Source organism: Caloenas nicobarica, chromosome 18, assembly GCF_036013445.1.
Source record: "Caloenas nicobarica isolate bCalNic1 chromosome 18, bCalNic1.hap1, whole genome shotgun sequence".
NCBI lineage: Eukaryota > Metazoa > Chordata > Aves > Columbiformes > Columbidae > Caloenas > Caloenas nicobarica.
The window spans coordinates 253,355-280,083 of NC_088262.1; the positions used below are offsets into that span (position 1 = coordinate 253,355).

Consider the following 26,729-nt stretch of genomic DNA (forward strand, 5'->3'; position numbering starts at 1 on the left):
CCGCAGCAGCGCTGCGCGATGGCTGCCAGATCCCTCCACCTGTCCCCGCCCTCTGCCAGGAACACAGCGGCACTGCCTCAAAACAACAGGCTTCACTTTCCCCTCATCTGCTGCTCCACAGAGTGGCCCAGCGCCCACCAACACAGGCTCCTCTCCTCTCCTTGTGCCTTTGCTTTTGCTTTAGTTCAGAACCATAATCTGTAGACATACTTGGCTTACCCACCTTTAACAGCCTTTTAGCTCCAGGACAGAGTGGCAGGACCTACATAACAGCAACACAGCAGTGGGCCCTTCCCATCCAGCTTGGCATGGTCCAGTGTCACAGCAAAATACAAAAGCTTTTTATTAAAAAAGCAGAGCAAAACCCAATATGAAAAATCACAAACGCAAACCAACGAGTCTGCACAGAAAGTTTCATTTTCCAGTTGCCTCTCAAAACATGTACCACGAGTTCATTTCTCCCAGCAAACAGACTCCTGGAGAAACTGCCGCCCTGACAAAGGTCTCAGCTCTCTCCGATTCAGACCCTCACATCCATTCCCTTTCTCCACAGCACACAGGGACGTGTGCTGCCAGGAAAAGGAAGCACCTTCTCCCCTTTGTGCTCTGAGAAGCAGCTCCCCAGCAGCACCGCTGCTCTCCCAGCCACGAAAACTGGCACTGAGCTCCCGGCTCCTGAGAAACCAGGACAGTTTTGCCATTTGTCACAGCTGAATGAAACCCTGTTGCATTCTGGCCACAAGAACTCCAGCCAGGGGCCGCAGTTCACAGTGAGGAAGCACAGACACTGATCCCCGACCCCCCACCCGCTCTGCACCAGTCAGTGCTGCAGGGGCTCAAACCACAGCCAAAGCCCGGCTGTCCAGCCAGGACACAGCAGCTGCTGCACAGCTGATTCTATAGATAATGGATGTTTATCTGCTGCCTATCACCACAGCCAGCACCGCAGAGCCCACGTGAGCCCTGTCAGACTCTGCTGCAGTCTGTGAGCACCGGTGGTAAGATCTGGTGTTTCCAGCAGCTTTGGGATCTCACGAGCAAAGTGCATGTCTCCCACCTACAGGGACCTGTAAACACTGCTGCCCATCACTTATCAGGTTTCACTGTGAAGATCCAAACAAATACTGCAGAATGTCCGCAGTCCAGGGAACGCACAGCTCCCTGGTAACAACTGGTGCTGTATAAAAGGACACAGAAACACTTCACATGATGTAGCAGTGCAGGGCAAGGGCTCCACGTCATGAACTCAGACCCACGGGCCTCTATCCCAGCCCTGGATGGTTGTTTCCTCCTCTCCTTTATGTGGTCGGGAAAAAGATTTCCGAAGAGCAAGAGCAATTCTGTTTGCAAGCCTCTGTGTCACCCCACTATGACAAAACTATCCCACTCAGAAAGACGGGGCTGTACCTGAGTTGCTCACCCTCTTCCTGACAGCAGGCATCTGGGTTCTTTAAGCCATGCTCTCATCTCCTAGAACTGTGGGTTCCTAAGGGAGAGCCCTGCACATATGCCATGATGGCATTCTGCAAGAAACTTGCTCGCTGGGCCTCTTCTTCCCTCATCCTGGAGATGTCAGCCTCTTTCATTCTCAGCTTCTCCAGCAGCATAGAGATTTCACCTTCCTTGTCCAGCAGTGCCTCACGGTGAGTACTTGATTGGGCTGTGAAAGAAGAGCAGCAGTAAAGAAAATCAGGGTGCCCCTAGAATAAACAGGAACGTGTTATAGGCACAACCAAAGACAATGGAAGCAGGACAACCAACAGGCACCCAAGAGAAGCTGCATGAGGCAACGTGAGAGGTTTTGCACAGACAAGATGTTACACTTCACTGTGCAGGCAATCCAAACATTTTGCTTGCTGTGCAGCTTTGAGTAGTTATCGGAGTCTTGGTTTCTATAAAATGAGGACAAGAAGCCCTGCAAATGCACCGGGATGGAGGGTGCAGTTCACAGTTGCAGGCACAGGCAGGAAGCACCGTTCTCACTGCCTGTAAGCATAGCCCAGTTCCAGGCCCGCTGTAGGGTACAGCGGCATTACCATCTGAGAAGCATGAAAGGATCCATCACCTTTCAGCTGCCTCTCCAGGGCTGCAATCTTCTCTCTCAGCCCTTCCTGTGCTGTGCGTTCAGCCTGCAGGTGCCCAATCTGCTCCTGTAATTCCACTTTCACTTTATTCACCTCTGTCACTTTCTCCTCTTCTTTACTGTTCAGGTCCTGACACACAAAGACAAATCCATGAATAACCAAACAACTTCAGCAACTTGTCCCGCCCCTGTGGTGACCATGTCTCTACTCCAGTCCAAATTACCTGCTGAAGTTCCTCAAGCCGCCTTCTGAGTCCGTCAGCATGCAGGCTCAACTGATTGGCTTTGGCTTGGGCCTCAGCAACCATTTGTTTCTGCTTAAGGCAGCAGTGGTGAGCTTCATCCCGTGACTCAGTCATCAGCCGCAGCTTCTCTTCTAGGTGTTCTAGTCGTTGCTGCTGTAAGACACAAAGGAAAATAAAAATACATCAGTCCCATTCCATTCCTGCAGAGGGATTCTCCCCTTTTTGTTCCCAACACAGCGATGAACTCTTGGTTGAGTCAACTGGCACTGAAGAACACGCACAAGACTGAGCCATGATAGACACAGCACTTCTCCCACGCATTCAGAACTGAATCTGAGCTGCTTTCTGCTGCCAGGGATCACATTCTGACGGAGAGACGCTGCAAAGCACCGCTCAAGTGCTGAGAAACAGAGGCATATCCCTGGTAGAAGCACCAACACCACTGCCGGCGTTCACAACCACTGCTGTGTTCCATTCCTCCGCACCCCCACGGCTCTGAAACGCCGCTGTACACAGCCACGCAACTGCTGTGTCCCAACACAGACACATGTGGCAGCTTTTATATGTTTGTAACTCAGTAAAGTATCTCCTTTTGTGATTTTACATATAAGTAAACATTCTAATAGTTTTGGTGTATTTTCCTCATCCCCTGTTCTCTTTCACAGGCTGTTTACTTCATTACCATTTTCACGAAGTTCAATTCTAAAGTGACTTTTTTATCCAGCAGCAGTAGCCACCTGCAGAAATTCCTCTGAGCCCAGAGAAACAGGAGAAGCCCATGAAAGCTGCTGTCAAACGGAAGGACTGACATCTGACTGGCAGCTTCGAAAGCTGGCAACCGAAATGAAATCTGCTACGACAATATCCATATCAATTCTGTTACTGCTGGAAAGTACAGAGCAAGTGGGGATAGCTGGTTATATTTTGGATACAATTCAAAGCAGATTTTTCAGGACTCCTTCCATAGAAATCACATTATTTACAGGCCAATGAAACCCAGAGCGGGGAGTTACTCATCAGCTCCCCAAGACAAAAACATAGGCTGGGCAGCCATTTCCACTGCTTCCCACAGACAGGTCTGGTCTTTACCTCCTCCAACCGTGCCTGAGTCCGGACTTTTATTAACTCCTCCTCTGCCTGGCCACGCTCCGTGAGTGCAGCTGCTTTGACTTGGCTCAGCTCCTGTCACAGAAACATGAATGATCACTCCACACAGAGAAGCTGCAACACTGACCAGAAAACACGAGCAGCTTCCAATCGCAGGCTACGAAGTGATGCAGCTGCCTCTCACTCAGGGGCAGGAAAACAAACTCCGATCAAGCACTTTCTCTCACCCCGAGACTGCCATCTAAATTCAATGAGAATTTCAGTTACATGAGGGCAAGTAATGGGTGAAGTTTTCCAAAGACAGGAGAACAGGGGAGGTGAGCGCTGGATCTAGCTGGGGGTACAGACGTGGAGAAATATGCTACACTACTTGAGACCACATGGGAAACCGGTGAAGTCAAATCCTGGTAAGAATCTAACCGTGATCAATGGCAACTTGATTTTTGTCCAATCAGAACCTACAAGTTTTGCTGTGGAACCTTCTCCTTCCTTAGTCCAAAACAGTAAAAAAAATCTCAGCTGGTAAACTGCTGATTTCTGTTCCTCCCTATAGCACATGACAATCTTTACGTAGGTAAGCAATGGAAGACTCCACAAAGCTCCCCTGGCAGCTTTCTCCTGCCACCACTACCTGAGCATCCCAACGCGACTGGAGCGTCCATTCTCACCTCCTCCAGAGCTATCCTGATGGCCTCCAGCCTCTGGATCCTGTCCTGCATGGAACGTTCACTGGTCTCCATGTGCTGCGTCATATGATCCACCTGCAAAGCAGCAGAAACCATTTCAGCAAGTGCCAGAAAACCACTCCCGTCTCCAGGCACAGCAGCACGGCCATTCAGCACCAGAAAGAGCATCCTCTCCTTGACCCACCTACCTACCACCAAAGAACAACTCTTACCTCCCTAAAAGCTCCACTAGAAAGCGGGAACTTTAGACAGAGATCCCTTGCAGGCCAAGATGAAAGATAGAGAGTCCCAGCTCTCATCTTCAAGTGGTACAAAACACCAGAAATTAGTTTTCTACTTGTAATGTTGCTAAAATCTTCCTGGCCTACATCTTTGCTAACAAGTTTTCAAAATCTTCAGAGAAATCTATTGGTATAGTTTTATTTTTGAGAGATTTCACACCTCATTAAACACTCCAAAGAGAGTTGGTCACAGCCTCTTGTCCTGTCCACACTCAGACAGAATTCCCCTAAAACATAACAGAGAAGGAACTAGCAAGCTGAGCCCTGTTGAAGGATTGGTTGTACATACTATGTACATTTCAGTTTCCTCCATTAATGCACCTTTATTTCAGTAAGCATGCCAAGACTGTGTATTCATAATTACCACTCTGCAAGGCATGGCTGGCACAAGCGCCAGACTCCAAGCCTCTTCTGCAGAATCACACACCACTGTGGCCCACACTCTCGCAAGCCACCAAATCTTACTAGTTGGTAGAATGTCTTGTGATCTCTTCAGCTTGTAGAAATGCCCTACTACTCCCACAGCAAGTCTGAGTCCACTAATTTCTAAATTCATTTAAAGCAGCTGACAGCCAACAATGGCTTCCAGTGGCGCCTCTATGTCAGGACCAAAGAGACTAACATCAGGATGCTGCAGAAACTCCTTTCTTACCTCTTTTAACCGAAGGGATTCCATGTCTTCAAGGCTTTGTTTAAATCTTCTCTTCTCTGCTTCCAGGCGTTCTGCAGATTAAAAGCAGGCCTATCACAACTATGACATCCCTGCTATGCGGGCTGTATTTTATACTATATCACAAACTCTTCCACCCTTGCTCCTTGTCTCCCTTGCAACACCAGCTCCTGGACAGTAACCCCAACCCACAGGTGTCCACGAGCTGTGTCTGCCCCTCCGCTCACCCTCAGCCTGCACGGCCCGCAGCTTCAGCTCTGCTGTTGTGTTGGTCAAGTCTTGTTTTACCTGGAACAGCTGATCCTGCTGGACTTTGCACTTCTTCTCCAACTCATCTACCTGCAAGGAAATTACCACCACAAAGGATTCTCGTTTCCTATTAGCAGAGAAAATTTGCTGTACAGAACAATCAGCAGAAACAGGAAGATCGAAGTAGAGGACATATATACAGAACAGAAGTGAACAATGTCCAAGTCCTGCTCCTCAGTCTTGGACTTGCTTTCCTACCTGGTTTCTTAGGAGCAGATTTTTCTCACTGGCAGCAGACAAGTCACGCAAAAGCTTGTTTTCCCGATCAATGCCCTCCTGCAAACAGAATAAAAATTAAGAACCTGTACTCACCTTCGTTCTTGCACTGCCAACCCACTCCAACTCACACTACACCCACCTAAGACCAACCTACCCCGTAAACGCCACTGCTCTTTTCCACATATAGCACTCACCTAATTTACACAATAATTTTTGTCATGGCAGCTGTCATTAACCCACTAGTAGTAAAAAATCGTGCTTGCCTATCCCATCCAGCATCCCCAAATCTACTCAAAGCAGGTGTTGTCTGGAACCCTGTTCTCAAACCTCACGGGGACTTCTACAGCTCACCTGCTTCTGCTGCTGGAGCTCCATGAAGTGGCGCTCGGACGTGCTGCTTTGCTCCTGTTTCGTAGCATTCAGTAACTCTCCCAGGTTGTGCACCTTCTGCTCAGAAAGAGCCAGGGCGGCTTCAGTCATCTGCAGCCTGTACAGAGAAATGCTTTCCAGAGTCCCTTCCAAGCGAGATGCTCCGGTGAGCTCTCTACGCCCCGCAATACAAGATGTTACCACACATTCGGCAGTGAATGAAATCAAGCTAGCTAAATGAAGCATTTTTGCCCCTGGGAAAAGGAGATCACTGTTCTCTGGCCCCAGCAGCCTCTGCAGACTGTGAGTGCCCTGGGACTTTTCAGAGCCTGGTGTCCTGCTCCCCAGTGTGTTCTCCCTGTGTTGTCTTCCATGAGCTGTTTTCTCTGCCTGGACCCCTCCAGGATTTGCCTACTCTCACAGGAGAACAAAGCTGGCTATTTTGTAATATACCACTGCTAGGTTGTTTAAAATTAGGTATGGAATTTTAAACACAGGTAGCAGAAGTGATTTGCTTGCACTGTACACAAGGGACATGCCCACACTGAGGCTGGGCATAAGGAAACTGCCTTTACCTGACAGAACTGAACAGGCGAGGCTCAGCATTCGAATTCTAACCACTGTGATGTGCATATGGCTCTACACAATCTGACACTGGCTTTGGGCAGCTTCACCTCATTGTTCCTAAGCACAGAGTCTTGCTGGCTGGGTTCCTCCATATCTGCAACAGTTCTCAGAAGACACTTCAGCTGCCAGGGGAAGCAGGTACAGAGTCTTGCCAGGCTGTAACTGTGCAAGGAACGTGCCTTCATCCCATCCCTACCATGTTGGGTTTTTTTTATTTTCATCCTCTGTAATTCACTTGCTCTTACACCAATGCACTGTAATTGTACTTAAAAACAGGCTACACATCTAGCATGGCAAACCCAAAGGCCTGATCTGACCGTAATTTCTGGATATTACTGCAGAACTAAGTAAAATAGTAAGGGAGCTGCTCCACAAGATTATCCCCCTTCTTAACGGCTCTGCTCAGCCCTGCTTATACAGCACAGACCAGTGAGAAGGATAAGGTTTTTCTCCACCGTACTTGGCTTTCAGTGAATTCATAATAGAGTGCTGTTCGTCCAATGCTTCTTGCAGCTGGCTGACTTGGGTTGCAGACATCCTGCATTTGAGGGGAAAAAAGAGAAAGGGGGGAAAAAAAAAAAAGGGGGGAGTCGGTAATTTTCACCAGGAAATTGAGAGGGCTCAGTTCTGCTATCAAAGAACAGAAAGCACTCAGAAATTCAACTCACCTGCCACTCCTGGCTATTTCTTCTCTCTGCTTGTCTATAGTGTCCATCAAATCCAAAAACTGTGAACAAGGCAAACACCAGTGAGAAAATTAACTGCCTCAGCTCGAAGCATTTACATTTCTCATCTTTCTTTTCCTAGTGACAGCTGAACACAGGTCAAGCCACTCTACGGAAAGCAGCAAACAGGAGGTTCAATGGGTTCATTAGCACACCTGACACCATCAGCTATAGGGACTCTGCACCATTAGGTGTCAGAAGGAAAACAAACTCTCGTTTCTTGGTTTTCACGACTTGGAAAATACCAAACCAGTTGCAGAAGAAGAACCAAAAGCATGAATATGGGTGAAAAATCACCAAAATTACCCCAGAATCCCGAGTGAACATGTTCAGCAGGGTATGTGTCCATACCTGTACTGTCATGGATTTGATTCCAGGGCAACCTGGCTCAGAGGAAGGGCCCAGCTTACTCAGGCACATTGTGTGCCCGCCCATAAAGATGGACATGCAACTCCAGGTGCACAATAACCCTGTCACCGAGTGTTTCATGAGGACACCAAGGGAAAGCACAGGATTCCAGCTGCCCCATTTGAACTGCCAACATGTAAGATTGCTGACCTGCCTGGTCTTCTCATCCTTCTGACTCAAAACCTCCTTGCTGAGTATGTACGTCCGGTTCTGGGTCTCACTCAGGATAGTCTGACGTTCTTGGTTGTGATCCATGGCTTGTTCTGACACAGAGAGAGCGGGAGAACATGCACGTGTTTTGAAAGCAACAGAACAGCAAGCGCTGCTGGAAGAGACAGCACTCAGGATGACCCCTGGCTGTCAGAAGCACCAGGACAGTGGCCCTTCTCAGATTGGCCCACGTAGAGAGACTGGGTGGAATGGAAGAGAGCAGCATATGTGGAGTAGTCAACACCCCGCCACAGGAGAGCATTCAGCTCTGCTGTGCGTGGGACAGAGACAAAGGACACGCTGCATTAGCCATTTCCAAACTTGGCTACTCAGATGCAAACTAGAACCCCAAGTTCTCTCACGTTAACGTGGCATAGTCATCTTCAATTCAAATTATTTTTCTCCTCTTGCTGCTAGAAGTGATGCCTCCAATCTGATCAGCCCTCATTCAAAGACGAGAGAAAGCAACACAGGGCACTGTGTAAATGCTGTTGAGAAGGGGAGAAGGGACAGCTCTCTTCTGGAGCAGCGAGTGCCCTGTACCTCTGAAGTGCTGAAATGGGGAGGGAGCTGCTAACTCTTTCCCATGCAACAAGTAATACTTACCCACTGCTTTCAGGATGTCACTAGGAACGTTGTTCCCAGCCAGCTCCAGCCTCTTCAGGGTCTTGTTGCTGTGAAGGCAGTTCAGCAAAGCTCGGCCACCCAGAAGCCCAATATTATTCCAACGCAAATCTATACAGAAAGCAAACTTTCACCCCGGCAGTCACACATCTGCTGAAAAACATGGCTCAAGAGGAACCATACTCCTTATCCATCTACGAGCACGGCTAACTAATCCCCAATGGCCTCAGCACAAGCACAGGTGGGCACTGCCTCCCTTTTCAAGATGAATAAGAGAGAGGGAAAACTACAGACACAGCAGGAAGGACAAAGATGAATTTTAAGGGCAGTAAAGCGCAGGAAGCCATTACAGTTCAAAAGGTACACAAGTCTGCCCCTCACACTTTCATCTCATGAGCCTTCCTTCCTCAACCATGATCTGTGGATGAGAAAGAACTGGCAGCAAGAGCTACATTGTCCTGAAGGAAATTCTGGCAAAATTCCTTCCTAAGGACAAAGCAAGGGTGAAATAAGTCTTCGAGTCTGGCATGAGGCATGCAACAGCATCCACAAATGGGAAATAACCCACTCCCTCCTCCACTAAGGACTGTTCTGCTCCAAGCACAATCTTCATCTGCAGGTTTGGTTCCAGAGATTCCAATTGCAGTTCCCACTCTCCAAAGGCCACGGGACTGTCACCTCTACTCCCTGCACAAAGCCTGCAAAGCGCTCCAGGCTGACAGGAACTGGGAATGAACGGGGAACAACAGTGACCAGCTGGCAGAGATCAGGGCGGGCTGCAATGAACCTGACGATACACAGGTGTGTGCATGCAGATGTATAGGTGGGCAAAGAACTCGTCACTCTTACCCAGCTCCTGAAGGCTAGAGTTTTGTTTCAGTGCCATGGCCAGCTCTCCGGCCCCTTGATGGTTGATCTGGTTATTGCGCAGATCGAGCCGCTGCAGAGAGTTGTTTGCTCCCAGGCCTTGGCAGAAAAAGGAGAAGCCCTCCTCCCACACACCAAGGCTGTTCCATTCCAAGATTAGGCTGGGGAAAATCAGACAGAATTGGAGCTCATGGAGTAAACGGACAGTTGCAAGAGCTTGAATGATACCTGGACCACAGGACCCACTCAAACACCCCTGACAGAGATGCAGTTTCAGAGAGCAGGGTGCTGCAAGGGCCCTGCATCCTCCGGAGGGCACCTCCAGTTCTCACTCCTTCACCTGCCCTGTTCCTCACAAGAAACTGCACCACTTGACATTCCTCCTACCCCAACAGAAAACACCCTCAACCCTTTTCTAATGTTGTGCTCCATCTGGCAGGAGTAGCAGAAAGAGAGACAGATACAATTTTTTACCTCCTGATGGATTTGTTCTGCCTAAGAAGTTTTCCCAAAGCCTCAGCTCCCATGGTTCGCAAGTTATTTCCCTGAAACAAAAGTCCCAGGTGATCAGTAGGGAACTGCCCCAATCCAGCTATCCCATCAAACACCACCAGCCGCACCCCAAGGAGCCAAGGACTGAGAACAAGAACTTTACAGAAGTACACATCTTGTAGAACAATCTTGCACCAGGTCTCTCTATTTCTAACTCTGATTAAGCTTGGGTTCCTATCTCCTTCCCCATCTACCTTAATTTTGTTTGAACAGACTCACCTTCAAATCCAAAGATTTGACTGTGGTGTTGGAGCAAAGGCCATGCAGCAGAAGTTTTGCACCTGAGTAGACGAAACAAAAGACAGTTGTTGATTTCACGGGTGTAACCCTCTGCCTGTGCATCCTTTTAAACAGCCAGCTCAGGAGAGGGGGCTGTGATCAAACACATGGCTGGTAAACAGCCGCTGCTGCTGGAAAGCACGAGTCCGAACTTCTACGGCAGGACATTTTGTGTTCTCAGAGAAAGAAGTGCCTGGGTAGAGAACTGCATGTCCGCCTATGGACCTTCGAAGACAGCTAGGAAACCAGCCCACGTCCACCCAGGCCGGCCGCTGGCGGCGGGACCGTCCTGTGTCCTGCAGAATCCCCATCGAACGCTGGCTGGGTGAGACGATTTAGCGACTGGATCCGGCAGGTCATCGACTGGATCCTTCTGCACCAGCAGCCGCCAGGCTCGTCCGTTTCGGGCCAGCGGCGGCCGCCGGACGCACAGAAACGGCCCCGGCAGCGCGGGGGGGCCCACAGCGCCCGGCCGCGGCCCGGGAGCTCGCCCGCCCGAACCGCGAATGCTCCTTCTCCGGCCGCCGCCAGCGGCCGGGCCCCGCCCCGCCGGCCCAGCCCGTTCTGCCCGCCCGCCCACGGCCGCTGGCCGGGCCGGCTCACCCTCCTCGCTCAGGCCGCAGTCGCCCAGCGCCAGCTCGGTGACGGGCGCGGCGCCGGGCAGCAGCCGGGCCAGCGCCCCGCACGTCTCCAGCGACAGGCCCTGCGCCGCCAGGTCCAGGCGGCCCCGCGCCCCGCCGAGCTCCCGCAGCCTCCGCAGCACCGGCTCCTGCGGCACCGCGCACAGCCGCGCGTAGCCCCGCCGGAACTCCTCCATGGCCGCTCCGGCCGGCACCGGAAGGGCGGCGCCGCCGCCCCTGCGCGCGCTTCCGGGAGGCGGCGCCGGCCGCGCGCGCCATGGAGGAGCGGCGCCCGCGCGGCGGCTTCGGGAAGGTGCGGCGGGGCCGGGGGGGCGGGCAGCGCCGCGAGCCCCCGGGCAAACCGCCGCTCACCCGCTCTTCTTCCCCGCGCAGGACACGGTGGACCGGCTGCTCCGCCGGCACTTCCGCGACCGGAGAACTCGAGGTACCGGGGCGGCGGGCGGTACCGGGGCGGCGGGCGGGGCGGGCTGGCCCGCCTCCCTCCCTGAGCGTTTCGTCGTTGCAGTTAACGGCGACGCGCTGCTGCTGATGGCGGAGATGCTGAAGGTCTTTGTCCGAGGTGAGCGCCCGGGCCCAGGGTCACCCTGAGCCGGGATGGGGCCCGGTGCCGGCCCGGGGGTCCCTCCGCCCCGCCGGGCACCGCGTCCCCCCCCCCGAGCACCCAGCCGGGTCCCGGCCCCTCCCGCCGCAGCCGTGACCGCGCTCCCGGCCCTTCCTCACGGTTGTCCCGCAGAGGCGGCGGCGCGGGCGGCTCGGCAGGCGCAGGCGGAGGAGCTGCGGACCGTGGACACGGAGCACGTGGAGAAGGTGCTGCCGCAGCTGGTGCGTCCGGGACCCGCTGCGCTGGGGAGAGGCCCTGGCCCGCAGGTGTGCTCAGGGGCTGCTGCTCTCCTCACAGCTGCTGGATTTCTAGAGGGCTGATGAAGCAGAAGATCCCGGTGCGACACTGAACATCTGGCTCGTGCCTGCAGCCCAGCTCCAGGAAGAACAGTCTCGGCTTTTTCTTTCTCTGCCATTTTGCTCCTGTTTCCTCCCTCCTTCACGAGGATGACAAAGCCCTAGGCAACTGTGCTCTCAGATGCTATTTTTGACAAGCAGCTGGCACATGCTTGTTTTGGTCAGCCAAGTGTGTAACTGTTTTCCATTTTGCTGCTTTAATTCCTTTACCAGTAGCTCATACTTCACAGCACAGTGAGATACCGTTGCTTTCTCAGTTAATGTGAGAAACAGGTACTGCTGCTGCTTCAGAGAGATGCATGGAAAGACTTAATGGCTGGAAATGTCATCCAAACGTCAGGCGCTCATCACCTCAGCAGGCAGCTGCAGCAGGAACTTTAGGTCCAGCTCCAAGCCTGTCTAATGAATAGGTTATTAACAAGAGCTCAGTCACAGGCTCTTGCCAAAAGCAGGTAACTGATCTTTATTTTATAAATAAACAGTGTCTGTCCCTCACTACCTTCCAGTATTTCTCCAGGGCTGTGACATCAAAGAATGCCTGGAAGCTTTTAACCATTTGATATTCTCCTCAGAAGCTGCTTCCCCTCTGCTATAAATTTGTTCTCACAAACATCAATAAATTAAAACCGAGTCTCCCTCCCTTGCGTAGGCTCTTTGCTGCAATTAATCATTGAAAGTCAAGTTGCTTCAAAGACTTGCAAAGTTTCCCCCTCACCCGCCCTCTTCTCTAAATCTTTGTAGGCCAAAAGGAAAAAGGACAGAATAACAAACAGCATGTGTGAGAATCCCACATCACGGGACAGCCTGGCCCCGCAGCCAGCGGGAAGGCTGGGGGGGCAGCTGTGAAATCAGAAACCTTACACATGCAGGCACGACCCACACCACTGAACGGCTTTGTTAGGAAATCCATCGCGGGCTGCACAAAAAGCAGCTGGCAGCAGCGTCTGAAGATCGGCACACTCTGCTGTGGGCTGTCTGTGGTCTCTGTGATCAGTAATAGAGAATTTTTCCCCGTGGACAGCTGCAGAGGCGAAGGCTCAGTAGGTCACTGTGCTCCTTCAGCCAAGAGCTATCAGGGTCATCACTCGGGACACCAGCCACTCAGAAACTTCCACTAAACCCACAATTTAGTACACATTCTTTCTGATGACAGTACCAGCCTAAGGAGTGCACAGTCCCCTGCACTGCAGCCTCTTTGCCAAGACAGCTGTTTGTGCAGCTGTACAACAAAACCCATCAAGGAACTGACCTAGTTCAGCCTCCAGCCCCACAACCATATGGTAAAAAAGGCAACAGCAAAAAAATGCAAGTAATACTACCTTTGAATGCTCAAACCCCCAGCTAGTGCAGCAGAAGTGATACGGAAACAAATCCAGCTCAGCAGGTATCTGCACATATTGTTCTGTGGCAGGTTAGGAATCCTTAGAGGAACTACCTCAGTGACGAGCCTGCAGTTTTCAATAGTGGGACATCCTGTCCCTCCTACAGAATTCACTCCTTTCTTGTCTTTTCCAGGTTTCAAATCCTCATCTCCCCCTCATTCTAACTCCTATTGACACACACATCTCTCAAAGCTGCTGCCCTAAAAACGCTCGAGTTCCCTGACATACCGGGTCCATACACAAGCATTCTTGACTGAAGAGGGTGCTGATGTGGATGTTTGTAGTAAAGCAGTATTTTAATAGCAACAGCAGTTCAAACTAACTTTTCTTTGCATAGGCAAAGGGGAATAAGACCTCTGCTCTAGCTGTTGAAAGTACCAATTTTTCATCCTGAAAGAGAAGTAGATTAAATTGGGTTTGATGTGTGGCTGAGTTACACAAGGGACAAGCATGGGCAGAACTGACAGGAACTGCACACAGCAATTTGAAGTCTCCCAGTCCTCACCCCTGCACTTAACCCATAAAACTGCTGCAGTAATAATGATATTGCAGCTTGTGTCCCTAAACTCTTCCTTCTGTTTTCCCATATCAGGTACTGGCAGGTGATAGTTATGGTGCCAGCTTTTTGTCAAAACTGGTGGAATCAAAATAGCTCACCAAATCAGTAGCATTTGATGTTGCCTGCACTCTTCAAAAAATAAGACTAGTGCATCTGAAAGCACACCCCAGCGTCCTCCCAACCAGACTGCTTCTGTTCATGGTAACCCTGTGAATCAAAGCACCAGCACGAGTACATCATCACCCATCATGAGCTAAGTCTATCCTGCATAAATTCAGCAAAGCAGCCCTGGCTGCAGTCTTACCTCTGACTTCTGGGGAACGAACAAGCCTGACACAGCACCTGAACCAAGATACAGATAGTCCTACGGAGTGCAGGCTCAGCCCACACTTAATCCACTAAAGTAATAACTTTAAATATTATGTTAGTGGTTTTTGTTTTGCCGTAGTGGGTCTTTATAGCCTGTCAGTGCCGGAAGGGCTCGCTCTCCGCAGGAGGGGCTCAGAGCAGCAGCTGCTCACAGTGCTGCTCTGTTCTTCAGTGGCCACACGCACTCCTTGTTTATGTTTGGGTGTTCTATAAGAAATCAATCAACATTTTTGCTAAAGCATTTTGCTCCCTCCACTTTGAGTCTCCTTTTACCTCTTCCACCTTTCTTTCACGCCTCCCCCTCCCTCTGAGTTTCTTCAAAGCATCTGAGAGCATTTGGAAGTAATTAGACCTGAAGGGAAATGTTGGCCAGGCTGGGAGACAATGACAAGTGCCAGGAACCCTGGGTGCCCTTTCTAGCCACTTTGAAGTTCATTCAGATGGTACAAAGCTCTGTTTTGCTTTGTTGGAAAAACAAAACAAAACAAAACACAAACGGGAGGAAGGGAATGAGGCATGACAAGCCCACTGAAAAGGGAGCAGGTTCCTGTGAACTGACAGAGAAACCGGGTACCAGGGAAAGAAACGTTATCAAAGAGACCGACAAAAAGGCCTCCTATGGCCACTCTGCTTTATTACATCTACAAATTGAGCAGATGCACACGTAGTTCAGGGAACAATCGTCTATACAGGGAAAATGGAAAACATGTTTTTACAGTAGCATGGAACCCCAGCTGTCCAATAGGAATCACTGATCCACGGAGAAGACTTCAAATAAAATACAGTACCATGGCTACTGTGGCACTAGAGAGTTCGTCTCCAGTATAAGTGCAATTCTCACCAACAATATTCATCCCATACATTTGCAGGAGGCCAAGACCCGGGCGAGTGCTCCCCTCCTGCACTAACTGCACTGTGGAGAACAGCGACTGGGCTGTGGGAACATTCGGACCATAGAAGGCCATGTGAAGAAACGCTTTTACTGCATGTTTCTTCCTCACTGTAACTACTGATGTTAATTATATGTAGTGAAAATAAAACAGAGCTTGGGGCAGAAACAAACTTCATATGCATCCATTAATAAATACCCATGTTCTTTGTTAACAAGATTCTGGCAACTGAAAACAATACAAGTGCAGCAAACCAAAAGGTTCACAGGAAAAGCCTATCTGAACTGTTTAAGTGATCTTAGTGGTACTTCTTCACTTACTTTCCAGCCATCTACGCCCAGCAGCACTAACCCCAGTCAGCAAAAAGCAGAGAGAAGTCTTGTTCTATGCAGCACTTAACTATTGGTAAAACTGAATCGGATTGTATCTTGCTGCTAGAATTCAGGCAGCTAGACTTAAGTTATCTCCAAAGGGAAGATTTGAATTTAAAAATAGGTATAGAAACGAAAGTCCTTCACAGAAAGCACATATGAATTATTTCCCCCTTAATTCTCTATTCATATTATTTCCATGCAAGAAACTTTGAATTTTACCTCTAACCTTGCTTCTGCAGTCACGAAGACCACAAACAGGCCTTACACTCCTCCAAAAGGTGAAACTGGCATGTGAAATAGCAATTTTCTATTTATACCTAATGCTCCTACAGATTAGATCTCTTCAGGGCCACCAACAATTTCCTACACATTCTGAATAAGTTCATCAGGAAAGAGGCTGACTGTTCACTGACCCAGCGGCCCAGAATGGTTCATCTCTTCCCACCTGGAAAATAAACACAAGAGGATTAAAACACTTCACCTTGTAAATTGCACGGTGTTGTTTCTCGTTCACAGATCTGGTTGCAGAGGGATCTCTACACTGCTGTGCTCAGTTGCGTACCATGTAAGAGCACTCCTGAGAGTGAGTGGTGTAAACATCGTAGCTTCTGGAGCAGGGAACTTCATCCTACATGTTATTGTAACAACACGCATGTTAGAGCATGTTATTAAGCTTTCTTACCAGCTGTTAGTTGGTAACCTGCACAGTTAGGCAAGATGTTATTTCCTACTTTATCCAGATCATCTTTTCTTAGGAAAGAAAGTTCTACACTTAAGTGGAATGCTTCCAGCCTACTGGAAACAAGCTGCATCAGTATCCCAGGACCAGCCTAAACCAGACCAGCCGCCGCAGGGAACACACCACTCACTGTTCCCAGCTTTCCAGCAATCAGCTCACACCTCTGCTATGCTTGCTGGGGCTGACAGCCACACAGTATCTTCCAGAATCAAATAATAAAATTATCATTCAGGAAGTTAACATTTGGCATTATTAGCTAGGGAATTTCATATCGTTCTTCCTAGTTTTATGGTTGTTAAGCAGGTTGATTGAACTTTTTTTTTTTTCTCCTCCCCTCTTGTTTTCTTTACCACTACATCAAAAAGTGAATATTGCCAATTGTTTAATTCAGGAATCATTCTTCTAGTTACTTATTTTGTACAAATTCTCATACCAAACTACACATGAGTTATTGGTTCAGAGACTAAAAACAAGGTTGCAGTTTTCCAATCAGGATAAACCAAGAAAAAAATTAATAATGGAAACTTGGTTGCAATCTTAACTATGGAAAACCACTACTGTTTTGCAGTGAAGATTAAAAATAGAAAGACCAACTCAAAAAAATCAATAGAAAGGAAAGTACTAAACCAGGCTATACTAGCAAAGGAAAAATAATGACGGGGCTTAACAGATGACATGGGCCCTTGCCTCTCCTCTCCTTTGCCTCTCCTCTCCTCTGCCTCTCCTCACCTGGCAGCTTCAGCCATTTGGGCATTTTCCCAGGGACCCTTCTCAGCACCTGGGGAGCTTCACACACGCTTGCTGGTTCTGGCTGCTCATCCGTCTTTTTGTCATTTCCCAGTTCTGGTCCAGACAGGGATGGAACTGTTGATTCTAAAGATGACGAAGCAGAAGGAACTAATGATTTGGACAAACATCTGAGGAAGAAAATAAGCAAGTAGAATTAAGTTTCACTTTTGCATAACAGCCCCTTTTACCACCACCATCTTTAAACTTTTTAAGTCAGATTGAAAAGGCTCTTCTTTTTCATGATAAAAGCTCTAGGATTTATTTGATTAGTCACTGAAATCCTACTCTGCAAAGAAGGACTCGCAAAGCTGCGAAGTCAAGTATGACTGTTTCAGCAGCAAATGAAGTCTAGTATCTTCAGAGCACATTTCTCTGTAGTAAGATGGGCTCATTTTGTGCTGCCCATCTCTGAAATACCCATTTGCAACTCTATTCAGTCCCAACGTACCTGGCTGCTAATAAATCAGCTGCAGAAGGGGAAACTGCAGAGCTCAGCAGGTCCGATTTCAGGTAACAATCTGTTTAAAAATGAAACCCAAACGTTTGTCTGGTAACACAGAGACATGAGCCACCACAGAATCACCCAGCTCTGGGCTCAGCAAACACCTGCTGTACACTGCAGTAAATCTCCATCACCTCCCCCCACTGACAAAGGACACTTCTAAACTATCGCTGTTTCTTTCACAACTCAAGGTGCTCTATTTCATCATTTAGACCTCAAGATTTTGACATTATCTTTCAGTCTTCACCACATCTCAGAAACCTTTCTGTGAAGCCAGAGCATGCTTTAATCTTTGGGAGAAACAGAGATTCTAAGCATAAACTGGAGGTGTTGGAGAATCAAAGACTGAGATCTGTTCTCCCATCTCCAGCCAGTCCACTACAACAGGTCTGTAGAAGTGTTTCATAGTAATTTGTCCAGTTAATGTTTTGAACAATGAAGTTTACTTCTACAGAGTCATTTTTCTATCATTCTTGCCCCCATAGTAGACAATGCCTACTTCAGAGCCCAACAAACGTCCTAAGAAGGGTCTTATGTCTCCACCTGTGCCCAGACTGACTGACCAAGCTGCCTCTGAAGAGCTTCGGCCACTCGGAATGTGAACATTTACCAGCATTCTCAAGGACGGCTTATCTTTTGTCAGAGGAACTCTGAACACAAGGATGTAGTTCTTCTAGGTCTACTATAGGAGCTATACAGTCTGCTGAAGAAGAGAGGAAATTCACTCACCCCTGCACTGCTCAGATCCAAAATGAATGACAGCAGTTGGAAAGAGTTTAGCCTGCAGCAAAAGCAAAAAAGAGATCGCTGATTGTATTATAGATGCTTTCACAGTTCACTGTGAACATTAGAGACAGGTTAGACAGCTACAGATAAACTCACAGAATTTAAGCTGAGGTCACTGAACCATCCGTAATTCAGAAAAGGCTCCATGTGTGTAGAGCACCGGGCACTCAGAGCAAGACACGAAGCAAAATCCTAAAATCTGTTCTGCTCCACACGGATGACAAGTGCTGACGACCTGCCATTTGCGTTCCTCTGTCCCTGTAGCTCGGGCAAGCCTATTTCACTCACGTTCCCGCTGAAAGAACAGTGGAAGTGTCCACATTCTAGTCAGCGGGCCTGGTTCCTAATTCAACCTGTTAGTAAATTCATCACACTGCTTTATGCTTCAGTTTCCCTATTTTGAGGTGTGTGCCCCATCACGCAGGAAGAGTGAGGCAGCAACTGGCATCTCTCCAGCTACCCAAATGTGATGTACCAGAGAGTATCTGCATTGGTGCAGTTCACTTGTTCTCTAATTTTAAATAGCAATAAATCAAAATGATGAAGCTTCTGACAGCTTATGCTGACAACAGCCATTCTCACCATCTTCTCCTTTCATTGCTTTACACTCAGTTTCTTATGTCATGGCTAAATAGCTTTATTCATCTACCTCTGCATAAATAAATACTCAGTAAAATTCAATACAAAATATGTTCAACATACTAATGCATTAAATCACATTATACTGTTGAGAAGTAATTTGCCAGTAGCTCAAGTGGCTACCTACTGAATGAATTGTAAATCTAAAGGAAAGAAATTATTTTCAACTAGCCCTAAGTAATATATAGGATCAGATTCGAGCCAATAAGAAGTAGTGATTATAATGTAACAAAATTCAACACTCTAAGAAATGAAAACGTATGAACAATTAACACAAACACTATATTTTAGAGAGTTAACAAAATTAAGCATGCTGATTAAATACCTAGAAGCGAGAGGAAATGGAAGTAAAATCTTCAGCTATTGAGTAAACATACTTGGAAAAAATGGAGTCTTAGAAACGCTGTGCAGCCCTAACCGAAAAGAAGAAGCAGGGAAGCAAGCATCAAAGCAAACTAGCAAATGTTATCATCTACCCATAAATAAAAAAATGACAAAGATCTTTCAGCCCCAAATCGCTCTGCCTCCCCGCACACAAGGGATGCATCGGTCCCTTAGTTATGTCTTGGCCCTTCACTGGGCACCGGAGACTTAACACGGGACTCAGGATCCCACTGTTTCACCCAAGGAAGGGCAGAGCGGCTGCCATCAGGAGGTGCCTCTGATTACAGTACATCACGGCCTCCAAGAAACTGAAGCAGCAATAAAAATGGTGCTGGAACCAAGCGATACATTAAAAGCCTCTACATCGCCATGTCCAGATGGTATATCCGAGTGTGCTCAAGGGACTGCAGAGGAAGAGATTTAAAATTAAGCTTTGTGCTAAGAACAGACACTGCTGCAAGCACAGGTTTGTATTTTTAAAAGGGTTTGAAGGTGGTATGCAGAAGATTAATACAATAGGGTGTAACCAGCTGTACCAGTAAGGATGCTGAAAGAAAAATATCATACTTATTACTGGAATTAACATGACAGTATAATACTACATAAAGAAAAACTAGTTGAAACAATTATCTTAAGCTAAGAGATAGGTAAAAAACCAAATCACCATAGTGTAAAAGAGATTAAGTGCAGAAACTGTATGGAAAATGTTGATTAATGGTCTACATTTACCCTGGCAAAACAATAGCATTAAATTGCACACCTTGATCCAATAAATAAATAGATAACAGCAAGCGTCTGTCTTTGTATTGTTAACGCATACCATGGGATTCTGCAGGGCAGGCTGCCTGCTCGAGTTTTCCTGAACTCTGTTGCCACCATCAGCACAGTGGGGACGATGGTCCCTGGGCCTGATCCAGCACAGCAGTTACAGAACCCACGGGAGCCCCAAACTTCACAGAGGATTCTGTGGATTGCTGCCTAATACAGAGTCTAATAAAATGGAACAGCTTCACCTATCTTCCTGACTACAAACTTCAAATTAGTATGTGGTATTAACGAATTTTTTGACATTAATCCAAAGGCTGTAGGAAACCATGGGCTACATCACATCAGACTGAAGCAGGACATATTAATCAGCATGCTCCAAGTCTCAGCTCCTGCTCAAGTAGTCCTTGAACTGACATTTTAGCAGAATTCACGATTTATTATGTCTTTTAACATTCCATTCCTCAATCAACAGGGCCTAAGGTTGCCTGCTCCAGTCACAAAGACAGCTCTCCATAAACTTTTTTAATTAAAAAGTACCAGACACAGTTTCGAAACCCCAGAGAAAACTCTTGCAAGAGCTTTGATGTTTCCGCTGCATTCGTCTGAAGGGATTCCTCTATTTACGAAATGGGTGCCTTAAAAAGCCACCCCCCAACACACATACATTCGAACCCTTTTACACACAACATCCTTTTCATGCCAGCTGCAAGTTGGAAAACGAGGTTTTTGTAGTGTGTTAGTGTTGGAATTTTTTAATAACCTCCCCTCTCTTTTTTTCCTCTCCCGACCAATTATCTTGGTAAATAATTAACATTCTGCAGGAGATAAGTAAGCACAGCATCTCAAGCTCAAAGCCCTTTAGTTCAAAGCCCTGCCCTTTTCGTTTCCCTGCTGCCGCCACCAAAACTTCCTTGTCAATCACGCTCTGGGCACACACATCAAAGCCTTGGGTGGGAATGGCCCCAAGGGGTCAGAGAAAATTCATGGCAGGGCCTGCGTGAGGCACAAAGGGAAAAGAGAGCGAGAGACACAGACCAAGAGCTAGACAGACACACTGAGCCACACAGACACACAGACTGTGCCCCAGTACGAACCTCTACCCCATGGACTCACAGGCTGACAAATAACCATAGTTCTAAGCTTCAGGATCCACCTCCACAACCATTTCCCACTGCTGGCAAAACATCAGTCCAAATTTCAGTTCAAAATCTTTTAACTGAAAGAAACTTACAGGAACTAGACAGCAGCTCACTGGACACAGAATGCAACTCCCTTCACGCAGCTCCTTCCCTGTCCCTCAGGCTCAGCCAACACACAGTCCCCTCTGGCCAAATTCACACCCAGTGAGCTCTGTTTCTTCAGTTCAGATAAACTATTGGCTCATTCGTACAGCCTCTGTCTGGCTTCCTTTGTGCAGAACCCTGGGGTACCAGCCCAGCTCCAGCACTCGCTGAGTGCTGGGCACAGGAGGCAGTGGCTGCGTCTCACCCATCGCCCCAGGGGTTCTCCCCCAGTCACTGGCAGCACGTCATGCTGTCTGAGATTTTTTTGTAACACAAAAGTATTTAAATCAGCACCAATGTCACATGAAAAAAGAGCCATTGGAATGATCCCACTGGCCAAGGAATGTCTTGGCATAAAGATGAGAAAGCTTTAATAGCTGCAGTCCAGCAAAACATACAAACCCAAAGCTGGAGCCTTTATTATCGTCTATCACTGCTAAGAATGCAAAGATCGAACACTGGGCAGACCATCACCTGAAACCTACATTCTCAAGTCAGCTGGTATTTTGTCATTTGCAGTTGTTCTAATGCATGTATCACTTTCTCTAAAAGAAGAACTCAGCAGTTCTTATAAGAATTCCTATAAGAATATCTTGTGAATTAAAACAGACTTAGAAACCTCTCAGGGTCATGCTGAGCCTGTCAGATTGACCAGAAGAATCACAGGCTGTTTGAAACAAATATTAAAAAAACTCCATTCAGCTTTATGCAAAGAATTACTACAATATGAATGAGTCAATAGTGAGTTGCTATACTCAAATATCCAGCATTTATCTTCCTTGCTGCTTGGATTTCCATCCAAAAATACAAATGCCATTCTGACTGGGAAAATAGATGCTATTAATCTATCAAATTACAATGTTAAAATCACACTGTGCAAGGCATATTTACAAGATACAGTTAGATTACTTTTATTGCAACAGCACCTAGAAATCCAATTGAAAATGGTGTCCCATTGTGCAATATTTTATATACAACGAGTAGCAATGTGCAATATAAATAAAAATGTAAGAAAGTATGACACTTTGGGGTTTTTTTGTGTGTGGTTGGTTGTTTTTTGTACAGATGAAAAACAGAGAGCTAAAGTGATTAAATAACTTATTCAAGGTCACAGAGAATGCCAGCAGCAGCAATGAGAACTATGTATGTAAGTCTCCAGAGTCCCATCCAAGGCCTTCATCACAGGACAACTTTCTTCTGAAGGGATCAGAAAGTCACTGATGAGACAAGAAATGGAGGAAGCCAACGTACTGCTTACTGTCCTCCCCATGTAAGGAGTATCATTCCAAACAAACACTCCTCAGATTTTAAAAAGATCTAAATAACACAGCTTCGTCAATTTACTTAGTTACAGTTACAGAAGTTTAAATGAACGCTTTCCATTTCTGACATGTGAAGACCAGCCTGTTACTCATGAAGCCACATTTAGTCTGCAGCCGTGCAGCTGAGGAGCTCCAGGTTTTGTGTCAGACGGCAGAGCGGGGCCGCGCAGACAGCGCGGTGGCGAGCGCGGTTTGTGACAGCGGGGCACCCTGGCTGCACAGCGCTGGACTGGGGCTGCTGCATCTTGCATTCCACAGCAAAAATATCTACCCTAGAACAACATTCCCCTGTGAGTCCAGCTGTGATACACAAGAGAAACATTTCTGCTTTGTTTTACTGCATGTTTTAGTAACTTGTTCTCTAGAGCACAGAAAAGATTTCAGGCAGAATGCTCCCCAAATAACATCTCAATACTTCCTTCTTCACCGGGTATCTCCAGACATACACATTCAAAAAAATCCTAGAACGGAGTACTGCAAAATACGTACATTATTAGCATGCGGTTGTTCTGCCCTCTGACAGGGTGATGCTTTCAGAGCAGGCAGACACTGCTGTCTAAGGGGAACTTGCAGCTGCCAGAATGAGAAGCATTCTTTCCGTTACATGATCTGAAAAGATTAGAGTGCCACAGGTCTGCTGTTAGTTTGATGTTAAAAGACGAATAAGAAAAAAAGTACTTCAAAGGAACACGAGGGTGGAAGGAGAAACCCAAGCCACCAATATGAAATACTGCACAGTACACACACCCCAAACATATAAACTAGCTCTTGGAAAATTCAACCGGAAAGCCGGTGGATCAAAAGCTTCCCCAGCAAGACTGCAAAGCATTGCTGAAACAGAAATAAACACTACAGTCATGGTGAAAGGGGCAAACTGACTAAGTGGTTCATGTTTATAACCTGAGAACAAAGCGGCTCAATGTGGACGGCAACTGCCCCAGCAGACGAATATTCCGCAGCCCGTAGGTCTAGTCCAGCCAGAGCAGGGGACCTTTAAAATTTATAAGGCAAAGATAAGATGTGAAAGCACTGTTTTGAGAAGGCTACTTGAGAAGGAAGCCAGGTATGAAGAGCGTTCATTGAGCCCCTGGGCTGAGATCAGAAGGATCTGGCCTCTGAAGCTGAGAGCAGAAGAGGGCACGTTTTTGGCAGATTTCCCCCCCACAGCTCAGCCACACAGGCTGGTCCCACCGGGCCCACCTCACCCAGCGCGGGCACCCAGCGCAGGCGGCCTGTGTGAGCACCCAGCGCGGGCGGCCTGTGTGAGCACCCAGCGCGGACACCCAGCGTGGGCACCCAGCGCGGGCGGCCTGTGTGAGCACCCAGCGCGGGCACCCAGCGCGGGCACCCAGCGCGGGCGGCCTGTGTGAGCACCCAGCGCGGACACCCAGCGTGGGCACCCAGCGCGGGCGGCCTGTGTGAGCACCCAGCGCGGGCACCCAGCGCGGGCACCCAGCGCGGGCGGCCTGTGTGAGCACCCAGCGCGGGCACCCAGCACGGACACCCAGCGCGGGCGGCCTGTGTGAGCACCCAGCGCGGGCGGCCTGTGTGAGCACCCAGCGTGAGCACCCAGCGCGGACACCCAGCGCGGGCGGCCTGTGTGAGCACCCAGCGCGGACACCCAGCGCGGACACCCAGCGCGGACACCCAGCGCGGGCGGCCTGTGTGAGCACCCAGCGCGGGCACCCAGCGCGGGCGGCCTGTGTGAGCACCCAGCGCGGGCACCCAGCGCGGACACCCAGCGCGGGCGGCCTGTGTGAGCACCCAGCGCGGGCACCCAGCGCGGGCACCCAGCGCGGGCGGCCTGTGTGAGCACCCAGCGCGGACACCCAGCGCGGGCGGCCTGTGTGAGCACCCAGCGCGGGCACCCAGCACGGACACCCAGCGCGGGCGGCCTGTGTGAGCACCCAGCGCGGGCACCCAGCGCGGGCGGCCTGTGTGGGCACCGTCAACAACAAACAGGAGTGAGAGCGTGACCAACTCCAGTCAGAAGAGAGAATCCCAAACGGGTATGTAAAGGGCTAAGGCTTCATACAGAACGGGGAGTGCCATCCTCTGGGCTGAATGATTTCACTATTAATTGCAATTTTCTTTGCTAGTGAGTGGAATAACCGCAAGGCCTGCCACTGGAAATACCTCCGACAGACTGACTCTGATGAAGTAATTTTTTCTGAAATGGCATTAATTCTCTTGCCAAAAGCAGAGAAGGCTTTACACTGCTCAATTCGTAGTCGGCTTCACTGAACAAGTGTGCCAGAGGTACTGCCCAAACTGGCATTAACAAGCAGGACATGGAAACAGAACCAAAGGCAAAGAAGGAATAAACAGCTTCTCTGGACTCCTGCCCCACGGTACAGGCCAGAGGAAACACTGGCGCACTCTAAGATCTGATCAGAAGATATAAATATTTATGTGGAAGCCTGTGTACCCCTTTAGCTCCTCTGCAGACAGATGAGGGCCACCCGCCCTCCCTGCTGCCTTGACTTTTCCAGTGGCTGGAACTCTTACCTTCTGCTAACTCTTTCCTAGTATCAACCGGCAATCGATGATTTTTTCCGCTAACACACCCCAGATATGCACTACACAAGTGCCTGTTTCGGGGAGGAGAAATAAGCTAAGGAGCAACTCTGAAAAGCTCAGCTAGCCTGGAAAAACACAAACAAGTGACCAGAGCTATAAGGAATCCAAAGCCAAGTCCTACAATAGGGAAGCTTGCAGCTGATCGGCTCTGGAGAGCAGAACATTATAAAACACTTCAAGGGACATGAGGATAAGGCAGCCAGCAAAAACAGCAATAACAAAAAAAACCCCAAAGCAATGCCTTGAAGTCTTTATGGGTTCCAAAAACTCCATGTTGCTGCCAGTCTGTGTGCTCACTTTACTGTAAACACACACATATTTTGGGAGAATTCACTTCAGACAGTTTTCAGCCCAAGTACCTTGGCAAACAAGTTGACAATATTTGTCTTTTTTTCTCCCAGTTTTGCTTGCAGCATAAAGGTTCTCCCTTCATTGTAAGCCATCAGATTTAAGGAATGTGGTTCCAAGCTTATCAGCTTGAATAGAGAAGGGGGAGAAGGAGAAGAAGTGTTGATAAGATGGTACTCCACCATCTGTAGTAACTCCTGTTACTGGCTTCAGCACAGATTTCAGTCATTGATAAATATTTCTATGCTCAGATGTGCTCGTGTTACTGCCTCACACACCACCCACTTTCCTTACAGCCAGTACCAGGGCAGCCTGCGGAGCGGAGAGCCTGCTGCTCACCTGAGACCCGGGAGCCCGGTGCAGTTTCAGGAGTCGTGTCTGGCCGTGGACAAGCGATCCCAGACCGCCAGCTCCCAGTCATGCCACAGAAGCAGCAGCTCCACCGTCCACCCTCACAGAGGGTTGTGACGCCACCAGGAATCACACAGTGAGTTCCTAAAAGAGCCGGACCGGCAGTGCCCAGTGTCCAGAACACTGTGCTTGGGCTCTGCCTCTGACTGTCTCAGCAAAGACCACAAGTTTCTAGAAAATCCTTTTGAAGTTCATCACAAGAATTCCTATATTCTTGGAGGATGCTGCTAGAATTCCCTATGTACCAAGGCACTTCTCAAAAGAGAAAACTGAAAGCAATTAAGTAGCCTATGACTAAACTGAAGGGAATAAATAATTGGATGCTTCTCTGCCATGGTCCTATTTAAAAGTAGCAACAGCCCACTTCGTTTAGACATGACAGTGTCATGTATTTTGAGAAGACACGAGGCAACCTAGAAAACCAAGAATGGACTGTGCAGAAGCCAACCCTCTATTCATTTACTTTTTGGTTTTCTTAGCTCTCATTTTCTGTTTCTCAGGAGTTTAAGCACAGTATTTGGGGAACAAGAATCTAAGAAGTCCTTGAGAGCAAAAAGGGAATAAACCACATTAAAAAAAATTGAAAAGCATTTACAGAACAAGGTAATTCAACAAAATCTCATGTTCAAAAGGTAGGAATCTAAGACTCACAGAATTTCAATTATAGCTCACAGTTACCACTGAGATAATTAGATTTCAGTGCAATCTTCCTTGTGATTGCCTTTGCTTCCTCTGAGAGTCACTT

The 26,729-nt window shown here is 48.3% G+C and overlaps 3 protein-coding genes across 3 annotated transcripts in view; 1 reads left to right on the plus strand and 2 right to left on the minus strand.

Moving 5' to 3' along the window:
* Positions 1–334: 334 nt before the first annotated feature.
* Positions 335–11,094, minus strand: LRRC45 (leucine rich repeat containing 45). The gene is made up of 17 exons (XM_065648123.1): positions 10,865–11,094; positions 10,202–10,263; positions 9,905–9,975; positions 9,413–9,591; positions 8,546–8,674; positions 7,880–7,992; positions 7,265–7,323; positions 7,057–7,134; positions 5,952–6,087; positions 5,580–5,657; positions 5,300–5,411; positions 5,055–5,125; positions 4,104–4,196; positions 3,418–3,510; positions 2,308–2,481; positions 2,066–2,213; positions 335–1,660 (listed from the first exon to the last, which is right to left on the minus strand). Exons 1-17 carry the CDS (start codon positions 11,076–11,078, stop codon positions 1,464–1,466), a joined length of 2,007 nt encoding a protein of 668 aa, XP_065504195.1. The 5' UTR covers positions 11,079–11,094; the 3' UTR covers positions 335–1,463.
* A 14-nt stretch (positions 11,095–11,108) lies between these two features.
* CENPX (centromere protein X) lies at positions 11,109–12,496 on the plus strand. The gene is made up of 5 exons (XM_065648137.1): positions 11,109–11,194; positions 11,275–11,326; positions 11,408–11,461; positions 11,636–11,724; positions 11,801–12,496. The coding sequence occupies exons 1-5, from the start codon at positions 11,159–11,161 to the stop codon at positions 11,813–11,815; spliced, it is 246 nt and encodes an 81-aa protein (XP_065504209.1). The 5' UTR covers positions 11,109–11,158; the 3' UTR covers positions 11,816–12,496.
* A 2,271-nt stretch (positions 12,497–14,767) lies between these two features.
* Positions 14,768–26,729, minus strand: part of ASPSCR1 (ASPSCR1 tether for SLC2A4, UBX domain containing) — a 37,183-nt gene continuing 25,221 nt past the window's right edge. Inside the window, 6 exon segments of the mRNA XM_065648087.1 lie at positions 14,768–15,835; positions 15,837–15,878; positions 16,334–16,371; positions 16,902–17,089; positions 17,410–17,479; positions 18,193–18,244. Coding sequence (XP_065504159.1) covers positions 15,797–15,835; positions 15,837–15,878; positions 16,334–16,371; positions 16,902–17,089; positions 17,410–17,479; positions 18,193–18,244 — 429 coding nt within the window. The 3' untranslated portion in view covers positions 14,768–15,796.